We start from the raw sequence: 19,228 nt of genomic DNA on the forward strand, positions 1-19,228 counted from the left end.
TACATGGCATATGTAGCATGAAATATATTCCAGTTATGTCATATATACATTCGTAAGCATATTTCCATAAAGCCTTATGAGGTTCAACGTCACAGCTGTCTTCCGACAGTGACCAATGGCAGGTGCTTCAGAGGAAATGAACAGAACAGGTAATCATCAAGTGATCCATCCCTTGTCTCCCATTCCCAGCTTCTGGCAAATAGAGGCTAGGGACACCATCCCTGCCCATCCTAGCTGATAGCCATTGATGGACCTATCCTCCATTAACTTATCTAGTTCTTTTTTGAACCCTGTTATAGTCTTGGCCTTCACAACATCCTCTGGCAAGGAATTCTACAGACTGACTGTGCATTGTGTGAAGAAATACTTCCTTTTCTTTGTTTTAAACCTGCTGTCTATTAATTTCATTTGGTGAACCCTAGTTCTTGTGTTGTGAGAAGGAGTAAATAACACTTCCTTATTTACCTTATCCACACCAGTCATGATTTTTTAGATCTTCATCATATCCCCCTTACTCGTCTCTTTTCCAAGCTTAAACGTCCCAATCTTATTAATCTCACCTCATACAGAAGCTGTTTCATACCCCAAAGAATTTTTGTTGCTCTTTTCTGAACCGTTTCCAACTCCAATATATCTTTTTTGAGATGGGGCGACCACATCTGCACGCAGTATTCAAGATGTGGGTGTACCATGGATTTATTTAGAGGCAATATGCTTTTTTCTGTCTTAACTATCCCTTTCTTAATGATTCCCAACATTGTTTGCTTTTTTGACTGCCGCTGCACATTGAGTGGATGTTTTCAGAGAACTCTCCACAATGACTCCAAAATCTCTTTCTTGAGTGGTAACAGCTAATTTAGACCCCATCATTTTATATGTATAGTTGGGATGATGTTTTCCAATGGGCATTGCTTTGCATTTATCAACACTGAATTTCATCTGCCATTTTGTTGTCCAGTCACTCAGTTTTGAGCAATCCTTTTGTAGCTCTTCACAGTCTGCCTGTGACTTAACTATCTTAAGTAGTTTTGTGTCCTCCACAAATTTTGCCACCTCACTATTAACCCCTTTTTCCAGATCATTTATGAATATGTGGAATAGGACTGGTCCCAGAACAGACCCCTGGGGACACCACTATTTATCTCTCTCCATTCTGAAAACTGACAATTTATTCCTAGCGGTGGTGGGGCAGAGCCCCACCCCCTGAGAAAAAGGGCTGAACAAGGCCAGAGAGGCTGTGCAGATCAGCAGCCAATTAGTGAAGGCCTGGGGAGAGCCAATCTGGGGGGGTGGAAGGGGCAGCCAATCAGGACCAGGCTAGGTCCTACATAAAGGCTGCCCAGCTAGGGAGAAGGCAGTTGCTCCTGGCCAGCAAGGGACAAGGATTGGCTCCTGAGGCAAGGAGTGGTGTGGAGCTCTAGGGAGCAGATAGGGGCTCCAGCCCATTACCTGCTAGGCTGCATGGGGCCAAAGGGGAAGTGGCCTAGGGAAACCGAGCAGGCAAGAAGGGAAGGAAGAAGGGCAGAGAGAGGCTGCTACTAGAGGGTCCCTGGGTCAGGGTCCAGAGTAGCTGGTGGGTGGGCCTGGGTTCCCCCTCTTTGCACTGCACCTAGCCATTGAGGAGAGAGGCCGAGACAGACCGCAACTGACCCCTGAGATAAGGGGCTAGACTACAGGGTTGCAGTTTGCCACCGAGGCAGGTGCAGACAAAAGGACTGCTATTAACAACACCCCGCCCTCGCCCGGAAGAGGGTGAGACTGAAGCGGTGGGTACTGCCGGAGGGCAGTGTCCTGAAGCAGATGAGGACTGTTTGGAAGAGGACGCTGCTGAGCAGGGAGCAACGTGGGTCCAAGGGCAGTAGAACAAATGATGGGCCCGACACCACATGTTGAGGGCGCTCCGCAATGGTCAAGAGCTAATTCCCGGAGCGACCAACAGAAGGTGCCAGGGGTGGTAAGTCGAACCCCGTCACACTAACCTTTGTTTCCTATCTTTTAACCAGTTACTTTGCTTAAGAGCCTTTGGTGGGAACCTTGTCAAAGGCTTTCTGAAAATCTAAGTACACTATATCCACTGGATTCCCCCTTGTCCACATGCTTGTTGACCCCCCCCCCCAAGAATTCTAGTAGATTGGTGAGGCATGATTTCCCTTGTTGATTCTTCCCCAACAAATTATGTTCAGCTACGTATCGGACAATTCTGTTCTTTACTATAGTTTCAACCAGTTTGCTCGGTACTGAAGTCAGGCTTAGTGGCCTGTAATTGCCAGGATCACCAATGGAGTGCTTTTTTAAAAATTGGTGTCACATTAGCTATCTTCCAGTCATTTGGTACAGAAGCTGATTTAAATGATAGGTTACAAACCAGTTAGTGTAATTTCAGAGTTGAGTCCAAAAATCTCCTCTAATGACACCTCAATCTGGGACAGTTCCTCAGATTTGTCACCAAAAAAGAATGGCTCAGCTTTGGGAATCTCCCTCACATCCTCAACTGTGAAGTCTGATGCAAAGAATTAATTAATTTCTCCCCAATGGCCTTATCATTAAGGCTTTGAGTCTGTCACGAAAGTCACAGATTCCGGGACTTCTGTAGTGGTAGGTGTAGTTGCAGACCTGAGCCCTCTCCCACCTCCAGCAGCAGCGGGAGTTTGGGTGGGGCTCAGGGCTGGGGCAAGGGATTGGAATGTGGGAGGGAGTGAGGGCTCTGAGTGGTGCTTACCTCGCGGGGGCGCTCCCCAGAAGCGGTCACCATGTCCAGTTGCTAGGCAGAGGCACGGCCAGGTGGCTTCGTGCACTGCCTCCGCCCACAGGTGCTGCCTCCGCAGCTCCCATTAGCCACAGTTCCAGGCCAATGGAAGCTGCGGAGCGGGCACTCAGGCCAGGGGCAGTGTGCAGAGCCACCCTGGCTGCGCCTCTGCCTAGGGGCTTCAGGGACATGCTGGCCATTTCTGGGAGCCATGTGGATCTGGGAGCCTGCCAGCCCTGCCTCTGTGAAAGAGACTGCTCTGGCAGCTCCAAGTGCTCCAAGTGCTGTGGATTCAACTTCTGCCTGTCTTGCTGAGGCCCAATGAGAGAGACGGAAGGACTGTCTTCTGAAATGCTTCCCCCTCAATCTCTGCTAAGAGCCTACCCAGGTTGCGGAATGAAGCACAAGATGTTTCATTTCTTTTTACTTACCCTCTGGCTGGGAGCTCAGAAACCAGAGGACCAACCCCACATGTATCACTATGGCTGTTAAAGAAGCACTCAGTTCTCTTGGAGCATGATCTTCTCCCATGTCCCATATGACTTGCATGTTGGTGAAGGGCTGGGAGTCGTTTGGCAGCATTGCAAACATCACAAGAGAAATCATCATTATTAACCATCCAAAACTTTGAGTTTATACAATAGCCAACTTATCTGTGCATCTCTAAACTCTTTCCAACCTGGGTAGTAGCATGAGTTGAGGCATTGGATGGCTGGAGACCATGTAATGTTGGAGAGAGGGCCGCAGTCAGCATCAGAGATATCTGAGGCTGGGCAAGCTGCTGAGCACTATTTATAGAGGGACAAATGTGCTTTTGGCAAGAGTGTGACATGTATGTTTGTCACTATTCTGAAAAGCATTGTCTTCAGAGTTCCTTCTCAAAATATTTGAGAAGGCAACAGGTGAAGTCTCACTTTGGAGAGGCTAGCCCCTTCCGCCTGCCCCGGCCAAAGCCTGAGACCCCCTACCTCCCCCCCATGGCCAGAGGAGCCCCAGACCAGCCGGAGCTCTCCCCACAACCCGTTCGGAGAAGCCCCGGAGTGGCCGGAGCCCCCACAGCCACGCCTCCCCTCTGCAGACCCCAAGCTTTTGATGTGCCCCGTGCAGGTTCCAGGCCAGCTGAGGAGGCAGTATGTGTTACTTGGCTTCCCAGGTTCATCAGTGTTCTCTTGGGAGTCCAGGGAGATTACTGAGAACCCAGGAAGCTGAATAGCACATACCATCTCCTCAGCTGCCCTGGAACCTGCATGGAGCATAATAAAAAGCAAACATTTCCCCTGCCAAACGCAACAAAGGCCCTGCAGCAGCAGCTGCACTAGGGGAGGCTGTGCCTCCCCTGACCTATTATACCCGCTGCCCATGGATGACAGGGTCAAATTCAAACAAACCAAACCATTCCCCAAGGAAAATGTGGTGCTCATGATCCCATCCTGTTGCTTCCTTCAGAAGTTCAATGGCTCTTTCTAAGAAAGCCATTAAGTAGCATTGTGTGGGGGGGTTTTTTGGGTTTGTTTTTAAATAAACAGTGAAGTGCACCAATTAGCTAGAACTTCCTTTAAGAACAGCGCCTCCGTTTACAAAGCCAGACAGACGCAGTCCCTCATCTGCTGCCTCCCAATCATCACAGGTGCAGTGTCCAGACAGACGGTGCTCTTGCAGCTTGGTGCAAGGCACATTACAGATGTGTAGTTTGGCTTGTACCTGTTTTCCTTGTCTAGGGCATAGGATGCTGTGTGAACTGCCACAGAACCACAACGTTACTTATTATTGCAAAAGTGGGCACAATGGCAACACAGAAAATGTTGCTTTTATGTTTGTTTGTTTTTTCCTCTCCACTTTGGAATTATTTTCCTTATATATGGTCTCAGTCTGAAATCCCCTTGGATATGGCAAGATGTTTTTCATCAGCTCCTCCAAAAGAGGGATCCTGCACTATAATGTACATTACCAACTTATAGCTCCTTTACTTGTTTGTTTTTTGAGGTGGGGAGAAGGGAAGTGGAAAAATCATGAAAAGTCTCAGATTTGTAGACTTTAAGACCAGAAGAGACCATCATGATCATCTAGTCTGACCTCCTGCACATCGCAGGCCTCTGGCTGAGTTACTGAAGTCCTGAAATCTTGATTTAAAGATCTCAAGTTACAGAGACTCCATGGTTTGAACTAGAGTAAACAAGCTAGTGACCCATGCCCCACACTACAGAGGAAGGTGAACCCCCCCACCCAAATACGGTGATCAGTTAGACTCCGAGCATGTGTGCAAGACCCATCACCTGGAACCTTGAAAGAATTCTCTATAGTAACTTAGAGCCTTCCCTATCTAGTGTCCCATCTCTGGCCACTGGAGATATTTGCTAATAGCAGTTGCAGATGGGCCTATGCCATTGTAGGCAACCTCATCATACCATACTCTCCATAAACTTGTCGAGCTCAGACGTCAAACAAATTAGTATTTTTGCCTCCACTACTCCTCTTGGAAAACTGTTCCAGAACTTCACCCCTAATAGTTAGAAACCTTCTAATTTCAAGCCCAAACTTGTTGATGACCAGTTTATATCCTTTTGTTCTTGTGCCAGCATTAACCCTTATCTTTGCTCTCTATAAATACATCAGAGGGACAAACACCAGGGAGGGAGGAAGAGTTATTATCTCCCTTCAGCCTTCATTTTGTTAGGCTAAACAAGCCAAGCTCCTTAAGTCTCATCTCATAAGATAGGTTCTCCATTCCTCTGATCATCCTAGTAGCCCTTCTCTGCACCTGCTCCAGTTTGAATTCATCTTTCTTAAATGTGGGAGACCAGAATTGCACACAGTATTCTGGATGAGGCCTTGTACAATAACAACAATGATCTATCTCTACTGGAAATACCTTGCCTGATGCATCCTAGGATTGCATTAACCTTTTTCACGGCCACATCACATTAGCATCTCATAGTCATCCTCTCTCTTCCTCTGCTGCTTCCAATTGATAAGTCCTCAGCTTATAGCAAAAACTCTTGTTGCTAGTCCCCTAGTGCATGATCTTGCACTATTAAATTTCCTCCCTTTTCTATAACGCCATTTTTTTTTCCCAAGGTCAGCCAAATCTCCTTGTAGGATATTCTGGTCCTCCATATTGGTTATACCTCCAACTTCGTGTCATCCACACATTAGCTCTGCGTAGCTCAAAAGCTTGCCTCTTTCAGAAACAGAAGTTGGTCAGACGAGATGTTACTTCACCCACCTTGTCTCATTAATGAAAATGTTACATAAGATTGGTCCCAAGCCCAATTCTTCAGGAACTCCACTAATAACCTCCCTCCAGGCTGACAGTTCACCTTTCAACATGACCCATTGTAGTCTCCCCTTTAACCAGTTCCTTACCCACCTTTTGATTCTCATATTGATCCCCCTCTTTTCCAATCTAATAATTTCCCATGTGGAACTGTATCAAATGCTTTAGAGAAATGCAGGAAGATTAAATCTACTGCACTTTTTCCCCCCTTGCCACTAGCATCATTTTGTGCTGTACCACCGCTTTAGGAGGCCTGGGAGAGTTATAGCAGCATTATGATGCATCCATATGGCCCTTGCACCAGTTTATCCCAGGCTGAAATAGAGTAAAGGCAATTATAAAGCAGTTTAATTGTTTTGATTTGAAGTGGTGAGATAAAGCAACAGCAGGCAACCATACTCTGGGGGAATTTTGTGCATGTGCAGAATTCATGTCCCCAGCAAATTTCTTTGCTTCCATACAGAAAAATGAATTCTGACAGGGAAGCTGCAAGAGCGGTCACATGCCCCTCCCTAGAAGTGTGGGTGCATCATTTCAGTTGCCCGGAGCAGCCAGCAGAGAGGTAAATCACTGCGGGGCTGAGGACACCCCATCCGGATGCTCCTACCCTGCGCCAGGCTCAGCTGCTAATCCCAGCTGGGCTGGGGGAGGATGTGACTTCCTCTTCCCCTGCAAGGAATGGCCAGGGCTGAGGTTGAGTCAGACCCACCCCCAGAAACCTGCCCCAGCTGCAGGAAGCTCTGTATGCCTCCCCTGCTTCTTGCCCCCATTGCTCCTCAGCTGTGGGGCAAAGGGGTGACTGTACAGGGAGCTGCTGCCCCTTTCACCCAGCCCCTGTGCATCTGGACCCCCAGAACTCCCAGCTGAGCCCCCCTGCACCCAAACCCCCATCCCGCATCCGGACTCCAGACAAACCCCAACTCTGATGATTCCCACCCTCGCCCCACACCTGGATCACCCTGATGAGCCTCCTGCACCTGGACTGCCACCCTACTAAGCCCTAACCAGCTGAACCTAGACCCCCACTCCACCAAGCCTCACTTCTTCAGCACCCAGACTGCCTCCTGCTGAGCCCCAGCACCCCAATAAGCCCATCTCCCCAGACCCCATCAGCTGAGTCCCAACCTCCTTCACCTGAACCCTCCTGCAGAGTCCCATTGCCACTGCACCCAGAACCCCCCAATGAGCCCCTGTGCATCCAGATCACTGCTGCATCTGGACCCTCCAAAGAGCTGCTGCACCCATATATCCCCCCGCCCCCATACTAATCCCCTCCACACTTAGATCCTGTCTGGCTGAGTCTGCCTGCCTATGCCTGGTTTGGGGCCAGGGTGGATGTGTGTTTGAGACTCCTGTTCTCCTTGCTTTCTAGCTTGGTGCATCTGGTGCAGAGGAGCAGGTCGCTGGGTGTTTCCCTTGTGCTGTGTCAGGGTCAGGTGCAGCATCTCCGCTGAATCCATGTCCTGGGAGGACAGGGGTGATTGCCCACCTCTCTGCAGCCAGTGGCATGTGCTCCACACTCCCCTGTGGAAGCCTCCACATTTATTATTGACAAATAAAATATGTGGCATTTTTGCAGAATTTTAGAATATTGTATGCAGCTTTTTTTTTTAAGTGCAGAATTCCCTCAGGAGTATAAGCGGTGCATGCACCTAAAGCTGTGCTGCTGGCCCAAAGACAGTCCTAGCACTGTGACTTCGCTTTTGGGACTTGTCTAGAAAAGAGTGCTGGACTCAGTTCCCAGAAGTTTCTCAATTCCCACTGCTGGGCTCTAGTCACTAGGCGATGCTGCCCAGCCAAATCACCTCACAAACCTCATGATTAAGCTGAGTCTCAACTAGATTTTAGTAAATACAAAACAAGTACGAACCTTCAGACAAAAAGAAAGACCCCGAGCGTCCCCTCCCACACAACCCTGCGGCTGAGCCCACCTGCCCTAAGCATCACCAAGAAGAAGACAGAGTGGCTGCCCTGCGCTACCCCCGAGAGAGGATGGGTATGGGTAGGCAGCTCTCCGACTAACTGAATCCCAACAGACCCCCCCCCCCCCCCGCGGCCCTAGTCCCGTCCCTGGAACCTCCCCAGCCCCCCGCCCAGGCCCTAGCTCAGCCCCTGAGCCCCGGCCCTAGCTCAGCCCCTGACCCCAGGCCCTAGCTCAGCCCAGGCCCTAGCTCAGCCCCTGACCCCCGGCCCTAGCTCAGCCCCGGCCCTAGCTCAGCCCCTGACCCCCGGCCCTAGCTCAGCCCCGGCCCTAGCTCAGCCCCAGGCCCTAGCTCAGCCCCTGACCCCCGGCCCTAGCTCAGCCCTGGCCCTAGCTCAGCCCCTGACCCCCGGCCCTAGCTCAGCCCCGGCCCTAGCTCAGCCCCTGACCCCCGGCCCTAGCTCAGCCCCGGCCCTAGCTCAGCCCCTGACCCCCGGCCCTAGCTCAGCCCCGGCCCTAGCTCAGCCCCTGACCCCCGGCCCTAGCTCAGCCCAGGCCCTAGCTCAGCCCCTGACCCCAGGCCCTAGCTCAGCCCAGGCCCTAGCTCAGCCCCTGACCCCAGGCCCTAGCTCAGCCCCGGCCCTAGCTCAGCCCCTGAGCCCCGGCCCTAGCTCAGCCCCGGCCCTAGCTCAGCCCCTGACCCCAGGCCCTAGCTCAGCCCAGGCCCTAGCTCAGCCCCTGACCCCCGGCCCTAGCTCAGCCCCGGCCCTAGCTCAGCCCCTCACCCCAGGCCCTAGCTCACCCCAGGCCCTAGCTCAGCCCCTGACCCCCGGCCCTAGCTCAGCCCCGGCCCTAGCTCAGCCCCTGACCCCCGGCCCTAGCTCAGCCCCGGCCCTAGCTCAGCCCCTGAGCCCCGGCCCTAGCTCAGCCCCGGCCCTAGCTCAGCCCCTGAGCCCCGGCCCTAGCTCAGCCCCGGCCCTAGCTCAGCCCCTGACCCCAGGCCCTAGCTCACCCCAGGCCCTAGCTCAGCCCCTGACCCCAGGCCCTAGCTCAGCCCCGGCCCTAGCTCAGCCCCTGAGCCCCGGCCCTAGCTCAGCCCTGGCCCTAGCTCAGCCCCTGACCCCAGGCCCTAGCTCAGCCCCGGCCCTAGCTCAGCCCCGGCCCTAGCTCAGCCCCGGCCCTAGCTCAGCCCCTCTCCTTGACCTCGTTCCACTTCTAGCCGTAGCGCTGGGTGCCCGTTTTGGCCGGGACGCTCCCTTTTTTAAACCCTGACCCACCGACCCGACTGTTTTGGCAAAGGTGGGCATTTGTCCTGTTTGCCAACTTGATCAGTGGGCAAGAGCACAGGGGCCCCATGCCCACTTTTGTCAAAGGGGGGGAGCAGTGACGCCATCCCCCATGGGGGCGAGGCAGGGGGCAGGCCGGGCTTGGGCGAGCAGCACCACCAGCCCCAGGCAGGGGGGCGGCAGGGCTTGGGGGAGGGGCCTCAGGCCAGCCCCTGGGGGGCGGGAGGGTAGCGGGGGGGGGCTTGGGAGCGCCCCGTGGGGGGGCAGAGGGTATAGGCGGGTGGGGGGGCTCGGGCCAGCTCCGTGGGGGGCGGGGGGGGGCTCGGGAGCGCCCCGTGCGGGGGCGGGGGGCCTCCACGCTGTGTCCCGTTTTCCCTTCGGGAAATAGGGTCACCCAACGTACAGCCCCCCCCCCCCCCGCACGGCTTTGACGTCACCACTCAGCCCTGCTCCGGGAGCAACCCCCCCGCGAGGAACCTTCGCCCCGCCCCGGGCCCTGCCGCGCGCGCCGAGGAGGCACTAATGCGCCTGCGCGGCCATGGCGGCGCCGTGCGCGGAGATGGAGCCGGGCGCGGGGGAGCTGGTTTGCGCGCGGGGCCGCAACCGCAAGGCCGTGCTGTGCCAGCGCTGCGGCTCGCGCGTGCTGCTGCCCGGCGCCGCCACCTTCGCGCGCAGAGAGGTGCGGCCCCGCCCCCCCCGCAGCGCCCCGCCCCCCGGCCCCCGCCCGCAGCGCCCCGCCGGCTCCCGGTCCTTGCCCGCAGCTTTCTCCCTTCCGGGGCGGGCTCCACCCTCCTCGTCCGCCGGCCGGGCCCGGGCAGCCCCGATCACCTGCTGTCCGCAGCGGTTCCTCTTCAGTCCCCGGCTCCAGCCCCCGGCCCCGCCGGTGACTTTGGCAAACGCCCCCTCCCGGCTTCCCCGGCCCTCAGACCCCTCACAAGGCCCCTTGGCCGGTCACCCACACGACAGCCCGACCGGGGAGGCGGCTGGTGTCCCGAGAGCGCCGCGGAGCATCGTGCCAGCCTTGGCTCCTTGTTCCTTGTGCTGCCCCCAGCCCCGTAGGGGGCTTTTTTCTTGTACTTAGCTCTGTGGGTGTCTGCGGCATGTCTCTTAGTCTGTGCCGGCTTGTGGGGCAGGGCCGTCTCTTGTCCTTCGGGTCTGCTCTGCCGCTCTGGGTGCATTGGCGCTGAGCCTGTGCAGGGGATCGCTGGTGCTCGTAAATGGCTCCTGTGTACAAATGGCTAATGCCACGTTTTGTTCCTTGACAGCTTTTCCTTCCCTCCATGAAGAAGAAGACAGCTCTGCTTGCCAGCAGCTCTCCGGATGGGGACGTGCTCCAGGATCACTGGCTTGTAGATGACATGTTTTCCTTTGAGAATATTGGGTTCACCAAGGACGTTGGGAATGTAAAGTTCCTCATATGTGCAGACTGTGAGATCGGGCCGATTGGCTGGCACTGCCTGGATGATAAGAAGAGCTTCTACATAGCCTTGGACCGTGTTTCTCATGAGTAGCATCCTGAGTGGAGCTCGGAGTCTCTGTGAGGCCATCCCAGCTGGTGGCCAGGATTCCTCAGTGCAGCCTTTCCACGGCTCTTAACACGTATCAACATGAAGCCAGAGGCACCGGCATGTGGACTTAAGCTGTTAAGATGAATCCATGACATGTTCATTTAAAGCAATGGGCAATTATTGTTACATTCAGTGCATTACGGCTTCCTCTGCTCCTTCCTCCCATTGTAACATGGGGGTGGCGATTCCACAGTCTTCCCATTTCTGATTTTTAGTCCTAACTCATGGGCAGTCTCATCTTGGTTCCCAAAGTGTAAAATGTGAGCATAACTCTTGTCACCGGATGTTTTTCCCATAGAAACTCATGGTTTGTTTTTTAATTTAAATGTTGACTGGAATATGGAACATTGGGATGTATTTCAGTAAACAAGCTTTCTCCAAAAGGGAGGAACAAACTCGGAACAGCACCTTTGAGAGGACAACTAGGTAGATAGAACTTTGCCCATTTTCTCAGGCATTTTATCCAGTTTTAGTGGTTTCTCACTATATTTTGGACTACAGGGTTTGTCCTTCATGCCACATGTAAAAATTTACAGCCAGGGCGGCTTTCTCTCTCCTTTTAAAAGGTTACTTTCCCACTTGCATTTACAGTTTGAATTGTTCATGGCCTGGCAATGAAAGATGGCCTGGGCTGGCACTGCTGTGGAGGTTTCATTTTTCAGGAAATATAAGGGTGTTTCCTGTCTTTAAGATAAAATCTATTGTCAAATTGCAAAAAGTAAATGTACTTGAACTGCTATAATCAATATTCATGTTCAATTAAATTTATTCCATGTTTCTCAGTGTGATGTTTGTATTGTCTTTTGTCTGTAGAGACTAAAGAGGGAGGACAGTAAAGTATACATTTTTGCAAGTTTGTATTGCTTGCTGTAGACTGACTGGTCACACTGCAAGTACATTTGATTAAGACTCAGCTGAGAAGCTTATTAAGGTCTTTCCGGAAATGTGATTGTGAAACTTGCTTAAAATTAGATATGCTGCCTTTAATACAAAAGTCAAGTTCTTAACATACTGTACAGCAGGGGTTCTCAAACTGGGGGTTGGGACCCCTCAGGGGGTCGTGAGGTTATTACACGGGGGGTCTCGAGCTGTCAGCCTTCACCCCAAACCCTGCTTTGCCTCCAGCATTTATAATGGTGTTAAATATATTAAGTGTTTTAAATTTATAAGGGGAGTCGCACTCAGAGGCAAGCTATGTGAAAGGACTCACCAGTACAAAAGTTTGAGAACCACTGCTGTACAGGGGGGAAAAAATTGGAAACTGAGTGTCAGCAAATATGGTCATCAATATAGACCAGATAATTACAAAAGTTAGCTCTTGGGGAGAGGGACTTGAAATCCGTTTGTTTTTGCTAAAAATGCATCATGAAGAATCGTCTTTTTAAAACTTCATTAGCTTGATGCATGTGAAAGCATTGGACTTTGAGTAAAAAGAAAACACCATGAAATACCTGAATAATAAAGAAATGGTCAGCAAGGGGCTGCTGACAAACCAGCTGCTTTGTCCTAGGTTTTAGGATTGTAGGGTAAGATTTCAGAGAAAGAACACTGCTACATGGACTTCTGCTTATATTTCTGTGGTAACTTCATGAACTTTCTAAATCAAAGGAAAACCAAATCATTCTGCAAGTGCTAGCTGACTCAGTGACTGGGCAGGATTAAGGAGGTGCAATATAGCGTTTCCAGGTTGCTATGTCATTCAGGTTAAACTAGGAAGGGTGTGTGCTATTTGAAGTTATTGATTGAACTGTGGACTTGGTGCTCCAAAGTTAGCTTGAGGTTTGCAGAGCAGCCATGGGGTTTTACACGCATCCTTTTAACTTCGAGAAAATATCCGCTTACATGCTCTGGGACAAACTCAACCTCCTTACACGTTTTGGTGATAAAGATTAATGTATACATCTAATATATTTAGATGTTTGTGATGCATTTGACTTGGTACTGCATTGCATGCTGATTTTAAAAAATAGCAATATTTAATATTAATAAAGAATGCATTAATTAATAACTGGCTATCTCGCAGATCTCCAGAAGTAGTCAGTGAGGAATCCCCAACTCTGGGTGTTTCTAGTGGGGTTCTACAGGATTCGATACTTGGCCTGCTGCTATTCAATATTTTTATCAGTTAGGTAATGAAATAAATACAAAATCATTGCTGATAAAACTTGAGTAACACAAAGACTGGTACAGTGGTAAATGGGGTTAAGGCAGTCGTCAGACAGAGAGTCATGTTGCATTTTATCCTATTTTCCACCATGTCTTTCAGTCTTTCCTTCAAAAATTGTTCTAAAGTTTTGTACTGGGGTCACACGAATGGGTCTGTAGTTTCCTGGATTACTTCCTGCTGCTTCAGTATGGGCCCTATGTTTGCTATTCTTCACTCACACAGTACTACCCCACAATTAGATAATTTATTACATAAGAACTGCCATGTTGGATCAGACCAATGGTCCATGTAACCTGTCTTCTGACAGCACCTGGTGCCAGCAGTTTCAGAGCAAATGAACAGAACAGGGCAATTGTCAGGTGAGCCATCTGCTGTCCTCCAGGGATTACAAATACCTGCTACTGGATTTGTACTTTCATATGCCAGTCCTTTCAGTATTTTTCAGTGGAGATTATGTGGGCCCCTTGATGTGCACACATCAAACTGTGTGAGCTTTGTTTCTATCGCAGATGTGGCTATTTCCATTTCTGTTTCCATCAGCCATCCTGCCTTTGCCTCTGTCAGCTACATCATCTTTCTTATTGGAGTCTGAGACAAAGTATTCATTTAGTTTTGGGGCCCTATCCAGGTTTCCCTTACTCTCTACCCCATCCTCTCTGCTGAGCAACCCCATTTCTTTAATAAATATCATGAAGTGATTAGAGATCAAGTCCAGGAAGGTAGTTACACCCCTCCTGCCCCTTTGAACAATGTTGTGATGGTTTTCCCCCCTTTAAGAAGCCACCTGATGTGCTGAGATATCACTGAGCCCATCTCTTCTGCCAGCCTGGGCCCCCTTTTTACCTGTCCTGCTGAGCCAGGCTACTACGCCTCCTTCAGGGCACACACAGGCAGGGCCATGCCCCAACTGCAGAACGACACCGACACTGAGATCAGCTCTGGGAAGACAGCTTAAGCCAGTGGTTCTCTAACTTTCGTACGGGCGACCCCTTTCACATAGCAAGGCCCTGAATGCAACCCCTCTTATAAATTAAAAACACTTTAAAATATATTTAACACTATTATAAATGCTGGCGGTAAAGCAGGGCTTGGGATGGAGGCTGACAGCTCACAACTCCCTATGTAATAACCTTGTGACCCTGAGGTCCTGACCCCCAATTTGAGAGCCCCTGCCTTAAGGAACTTGCCCCAGCACTCAGGTGTCCACCTCCCTTGGAGTGCAGACCCAAAGGTATTTTATAAAATCTGCCTCCTCCCTCAATGTGGAGAAAGGTATGCACAGCCTCTCACCTGCACCAACAGAGTTATATTATAAACAAGAAATAAGTTTATTACCTACAAAAGGTGAATTTTAAGTGGTTAAAGAGACAGCAAACAGAACAAAGCAGATTACTAAGCAAATAAAACAAAACAAAACACGCAAACTAAGCTTGTTTCACTAAAGAAACTGGTTACAAATAGTGATTTCTTACCCTAGATATTGTTGCAGACAGATTACAGAAAGTCTTGAAAAGCAGCTGCACTGGTCTCCAGCTTGAGATCTCAGGTATTATTACTCACAAGCTAGATGCCCTTCCAGCTTGGGCTCAACCCTTCCCCCGTTCAGTTCTTGCTTCCAGGTGTTTTTCAGTGTCTCTTTGGGTGGGGAGGCAGAGGAGAAAAATGATGATGTCACTTCCCTGCCTTATATAGCACTTGTGTAAGGTGGAAACCCTTTGTCTTCCAGTGGAAAAACACTGGCATTCCAAAAGGGGAGGAGGGGTGTCCAATACCAGGTGACTTGGACCCATGTCTCTGCAGGGCTGCGGCAGCCATTGCTCATAGGCTGTCTCGAGCATCCACAGGAAGACTAAGCTCTTTTACAGACAATTGTCTTTGCTAATGGGCCATTAGCACTGCCTGGCTTTCTCATTGTTGTACCTGAAGGGCTAGTTGGAGAGTGACACCCGAAGTAACCCATTAGAAATACAGATACATAGTCAGTATTCCTAACTTCAGATACAGAAATGATACAGGCGTACAAATTGGATAATCACACTCCGGAAATCATAACCTTTCCAATGATACCTTACAAGACCCATCTTGCATAAAGTACATCTCAGTTATGTCATATCCATATCATAAGCATATTTTCATAAGGAATATGGAATGTAATGGCACAAATGTGATTTTGTACTTTCATTTTAAATGTTTAGCCATTGATAGTGAGTGAGGAGGTGCAGGTATTTACATGCTTATGAGACACACACTTGTGTAGCTTACCAAGAAAACAGGGGCTATAGTACTAGCTGCACAGCTCTGAGGTGGAAGGGTGAGGGGAGGCACCTGAGCTGAGGGGGTGACTGAGCCAGGGCAGGCCGGTGACCAGCTGAAGAAGCTCTAGCCAGGTCAGCCCTCAGAACTGTATGGGAGGCTGTTGGCATCACACATCATGGAAAAGGCAAAACAAAAGAGCTCAAGGGATAGGGTTGGAAATGTGAGTTGATGGCAATGATAAAGGGGGATGAAAGGGGTTGCAGCTCTCTGGAAAGCTGGCGAATTCCCAGGACTCCTCCAGGCAAGAGCCATCAGGCCGAGCCAGCATCCTGCTTCAGCATAAGATTCAGCTGGGGAAAAGCCATACTTGCCAAATAGTCAAGGCCAGGCCTTGTCTCCACAGCCATACCCATTTTCCACCCACACCCTACCATGTTCTTACACTGTATTTGAGGGTGAGACCTGGTCTACACTCAAAGTTGCAAAATTTAACAAAAGTTATGATTTTAAACTGATTTAGTGATAACACCGCTGTGATGGGCTGGATCACAGAAAACCCCTTGGAACTGCCAATTGATGTGCTGAGACTACTTCTAAGTCTGTTTTCCCTGGCAGCCCGGGACTTCAGTGCCCTGCTTCGTTTGAGCCAGACACACTAGCCGGCTGCAAACCCAGAGCCAGGTCTGAACAACGTCCCAAACAGCTGCAGGCTTAACTGAAAACGGCTTAAGAAGTATTCCTGTCTCTAACACCCAGCTCCCAATGGGGACCAAACCCCAAATAAATCCATTTTACCCTGTATAACGCTTAAACAGGATAAACTCATAAATTGTTCTCCTTCTGTAACACTGATAGAGAGATATGCACAGCTGATTGCCTCCCGCCCCAGGTATTAATGCGTACTCTGGGTTAATTAATAAGTAAAAAGTGATTATATTACCTACAAGAAGTAGGGTTTAAGTGGTTCCAAGTAATAACAGACAGAACAAAGTGAATTACCAAGCAAAATAAAATAAAACACGCAAGTCTATGCCTAATACAGTAAGAGTGGCAATTCTTCAACAAAAAAACTTCAAAAACAGACTCCAACGAGAGACTGCTGAATTGGAATTAATTTGCAAACTGGTACAATTAACTTAGGCTTGAATAGAGACTGGGAGTGGATGAGTCATTAAAAAAAGTAAAACTATTTCCCCATGTTTATTTCCCCCCCTCCACCCCCCACTGTTCCTCAGACGTTCTTGTCAACTGCTGGAAATGGCCCACCTTGATTATCACTACAAAAGGTTTTCCCCCCCCCCCCCCGCTCTCCTGCTGGTAATAGCTCATCTTAAGTGATCACTCTTCTTACAGTGTGTATGATAACACCTATTGTTTCATGTTATCTGTGTATATAAATCTCCTCACTGTATTTTGCACTGAATGCATCCGATGAAGTGAGCTGTAGCTCACGAAAGCTTATGCTCAAATAAATTTGTTAGTCTCTAAGGTGCCACAAGTACTACTTTTCTTTTAGTAAGAAAACTGAATGCAGATAAAACCTCACCCTCAGATGTTGCAATAAGCTTCTATCACAGACTGGCCGCCTTCCTAGTCCGGGCACAATCCTTTCCCCTGTACAGCCCTTGTTCCAGCTCAGGTGGTAGCTAGGAGATTTCTCATGATTGCAGTCCCCTTTGTTCTGTTCCACCCCCTTATATAGCTTTGGCATGAGGTGGGAATCTTTTGTCTCTCTGGGTCATAGAATCATAGAATATCAGGGTTGGAAGGGACCTCAGGAGGTCATCTAGTCCAACTCCCTGCTCAAAGAAGGACCAATCCCCAACTAAATCGTCCCAGCCAGAGCTTTGTCAAGTCTGACCTTAAAAACCTTCTAAGGAAGGAGATTCCACCACCTCCCTAGGTAACCCATTCCAGTGTTTCACCACCCTTCTAGTGAAAAAGTTTTTCCTAATATCCAACCTAAACCTCCCCCACTGCAACTTGAGAGCATTACTCCTTGTTCTGTCATCTGCTACCACTGAGAACAGTCTAGATCCATCCTCTTTCAGGTAGTTGAAAGCAGCTATCAAATCCCCCCCATGCTTCTCTTCCACAGACTAAACAATCCCAGTTCACCTCAGCCTCTCCTCATAAGTCATGTGTTCCAGTCCCCTAATCATTTTTGTTGCCCTCCACTGGACGTTTTCCAATTTTTCCACATCCTTCTTGTAGTGTGGGGCCCAAAACTGGACACAGTACTCCAGATGAGGCCTCACCAATGTCGAATAGAGGGGAATGATCACGTCCCTCGATCTGCTGGCAATGCCCCTACTTATACATCCCAAAATGCCATTGGCCTTCTTGGCAACAGCGGCACACTGTTGACTTATATCCAGCTTCTCATCCACTGTAACCCCTAGGTCCTTTTCTGCAGAACTGCTGCCTAGCCATTCGGTCCCTAGTCTGTCGCAGTGCATGGGATTCTTCCGTCCTAAGTGCAGGACTCTGCAGTTGTCCTTGTTGAACCTCATCAGATTTCTTTTGGCCCAATCCTCCAATTTGTCTAGGTCCCTCTGCAGCCTATCCCTACCCTCCAGCATATCTACCTCTCCTCCCAGTTTAGTGTCATCTGAAAACTTGCTGAGGGTGCAATCCACACCATCCTACAGATCATTTATGAAGATATTGAACAAAAACGGCCCGAGGACCGACCCTTCGGGCACTCCACTTGATACTGGCTTCCAACTAGACATGGAGCCATTGATCACTACCCGTTGAGCCCAACAATCTAGCCAACTTTCTATCCACCTTATAGTCCATTCATCCAGCCCATACTTCTTTAACTTGCTGGCAAGAATACTGTGGGAGATCGTGTCAAAAGCTTTGCTAAAGTCAAGGAACAAGACGTCCACTGCTTTCCCCTCATCCACAGAGTCAGTTATCTCATCATAGAAGACAATAGAAGATTAGTCAGGCATGACTTGCCCTTGATGAATCCATGCTGACCTTTCCTGATCACTTTCCTCTCCTCCAAGTGCTTCAGAATTGATTCCTTGAGGACCTGCTCCATGATTTTTCCAGGGACCGAAGTGAAGCGGACTGGCCTGTAGTTCCCAGGATCCTCCTTCTTCCCTTTTTTAAAGATGGGCACTACATTAGCCTTTTTCCAGTCATCTGGGACTTCCCCCGATCGCCATGAGTTTTCAAAGATAATGGCCAATGGCTCTGCAGTGAGATCCGCCAACTCCTTTAGCACTCTCAGATGCAGCGCATCCGGCCTCATGGACTTGTGCTTGTCCAGCTTTTCTAAATAGTCCCGAAACGCTTCTTTCTCCACAGAGGGCTGGTCACCTCCTCCCCGTGCTGTACTGCCCAGTGCAGTAGTCTGGGAGGTGACCTTGTTCGTGAAGACAGAGGCAAAAAAAGCATTGAGTACATTAGCTTTTTCCACATCCTCTGACCCTCCCCCCCCCGCAACGGAAAAGCACCAGGTTTAAGATGGATTTCAATACCAGGTGACATAGTCACATGTCCTGTGAGACCCCCAAGCCTTCATTCCTCCCAGCTTGACTCACAGGAAGGCCTGCCTGCAAACAGAGCCATCCACAGTCAATTGTCCTGGTTGATGGTAGCCATCAAGATTCCAAACCACCGTTAATGGCCCACACTTTGCATAATTACACTAGGACCTCCAAGTTATATTTCATATTTCTAGTTTTAGATACAAGAGTGATACATTTATACAAATAGGATGACCACACTCAGTAGATTATAAGCTTGGTAATGATACCTTACAAGAGACTTTTGCATGAAGCATATTCCAGTTATATTATATTCACACTCATTACCATATTTTCATAAAATCATATAGAGTGCAACATCACGATCGCAATACATGCCTCTTGGTTTAATTTGAGTCAGTAGATTTAGCCTGGCCTGAACACAAATGTTGTATCCGAGTAACTCTTCTTACTGCAATGAGAGCAGGTGTGTGTCCATTTACATCTCTCTCCCATCACCTGCTCTCT

At 49.6% G+C, this 19,228-nt stretch overlaps 1 protein-coding gene across 2 annotated transcripts; it reads left to right on the forward strand.

The window, feature by feature from the left end:
* The first annotated feature begins 1,362 nt into the window (after positions 1-1,362).
* On the forward strand, positions 1,363-11,579 carry RABIF (RAB interacting factor). Of its 2 annotated transcripts, none has more exons than XM_043500697.1 (2): positions 1,363-1,954; positions 10,493-11,579. In XM_043500697.1, exons 1-2 carry the CDS (start codon positions 1,868-1,870, stop codon positions 10,736-10,738), a joined length of 333 nt encoding a protein of 110 aa, XP_043356632.1. In that variant the 5' UTR covers positions 1,363-1,867; the 3' UTR covers positions 10,739-11,579. The 2 variants fall into 2 exon arrangements, with proteins under 2 accessions (XP_043356632.1, XP_038235540.1); XM_038379612.2 differs by lacking the exon at positions 1,363-1,954 and adding an exon at positions 9,688-9,906.
* Positions 11,580-19,228: the final 7,649 nt, after the last annotated feature.

This window comes from Dermochelys coriacea, chromosome 21 (assembly GCF_009764565.3).
Source record: "Dermochelys coriacea isolate rDerCor1 chromosome 21, rDerCor1.pri.v4, whole genome shotgun sequence".
Classification (NCBI taxonomy): domain Eukaryota; kingdom Metazoa; phylum Chordata; order Testudines; family Dermochelyidae; genus Dermochelys; species Dermochelys coriacea.

What these genes read in the sequence shown, in the direction of transcription:
- RABIF (XM_038379612.2), top strand. Translation starts at nt 9,766, where the DNA reads ATGGCGGCGCCGTGCGCGGAGATGGAGCCGGGCGCGGGGGAGCTGGTT. An exon ending in CCACCTTCGCGCGCAGAGAG is followed by an intron (nt 9,907 to 10,492) that starts GTGCGGCCCCGC and finishes GTTCCTTGACAG; the next exon opens with CTTTTCCTTCCCTCCATGAA.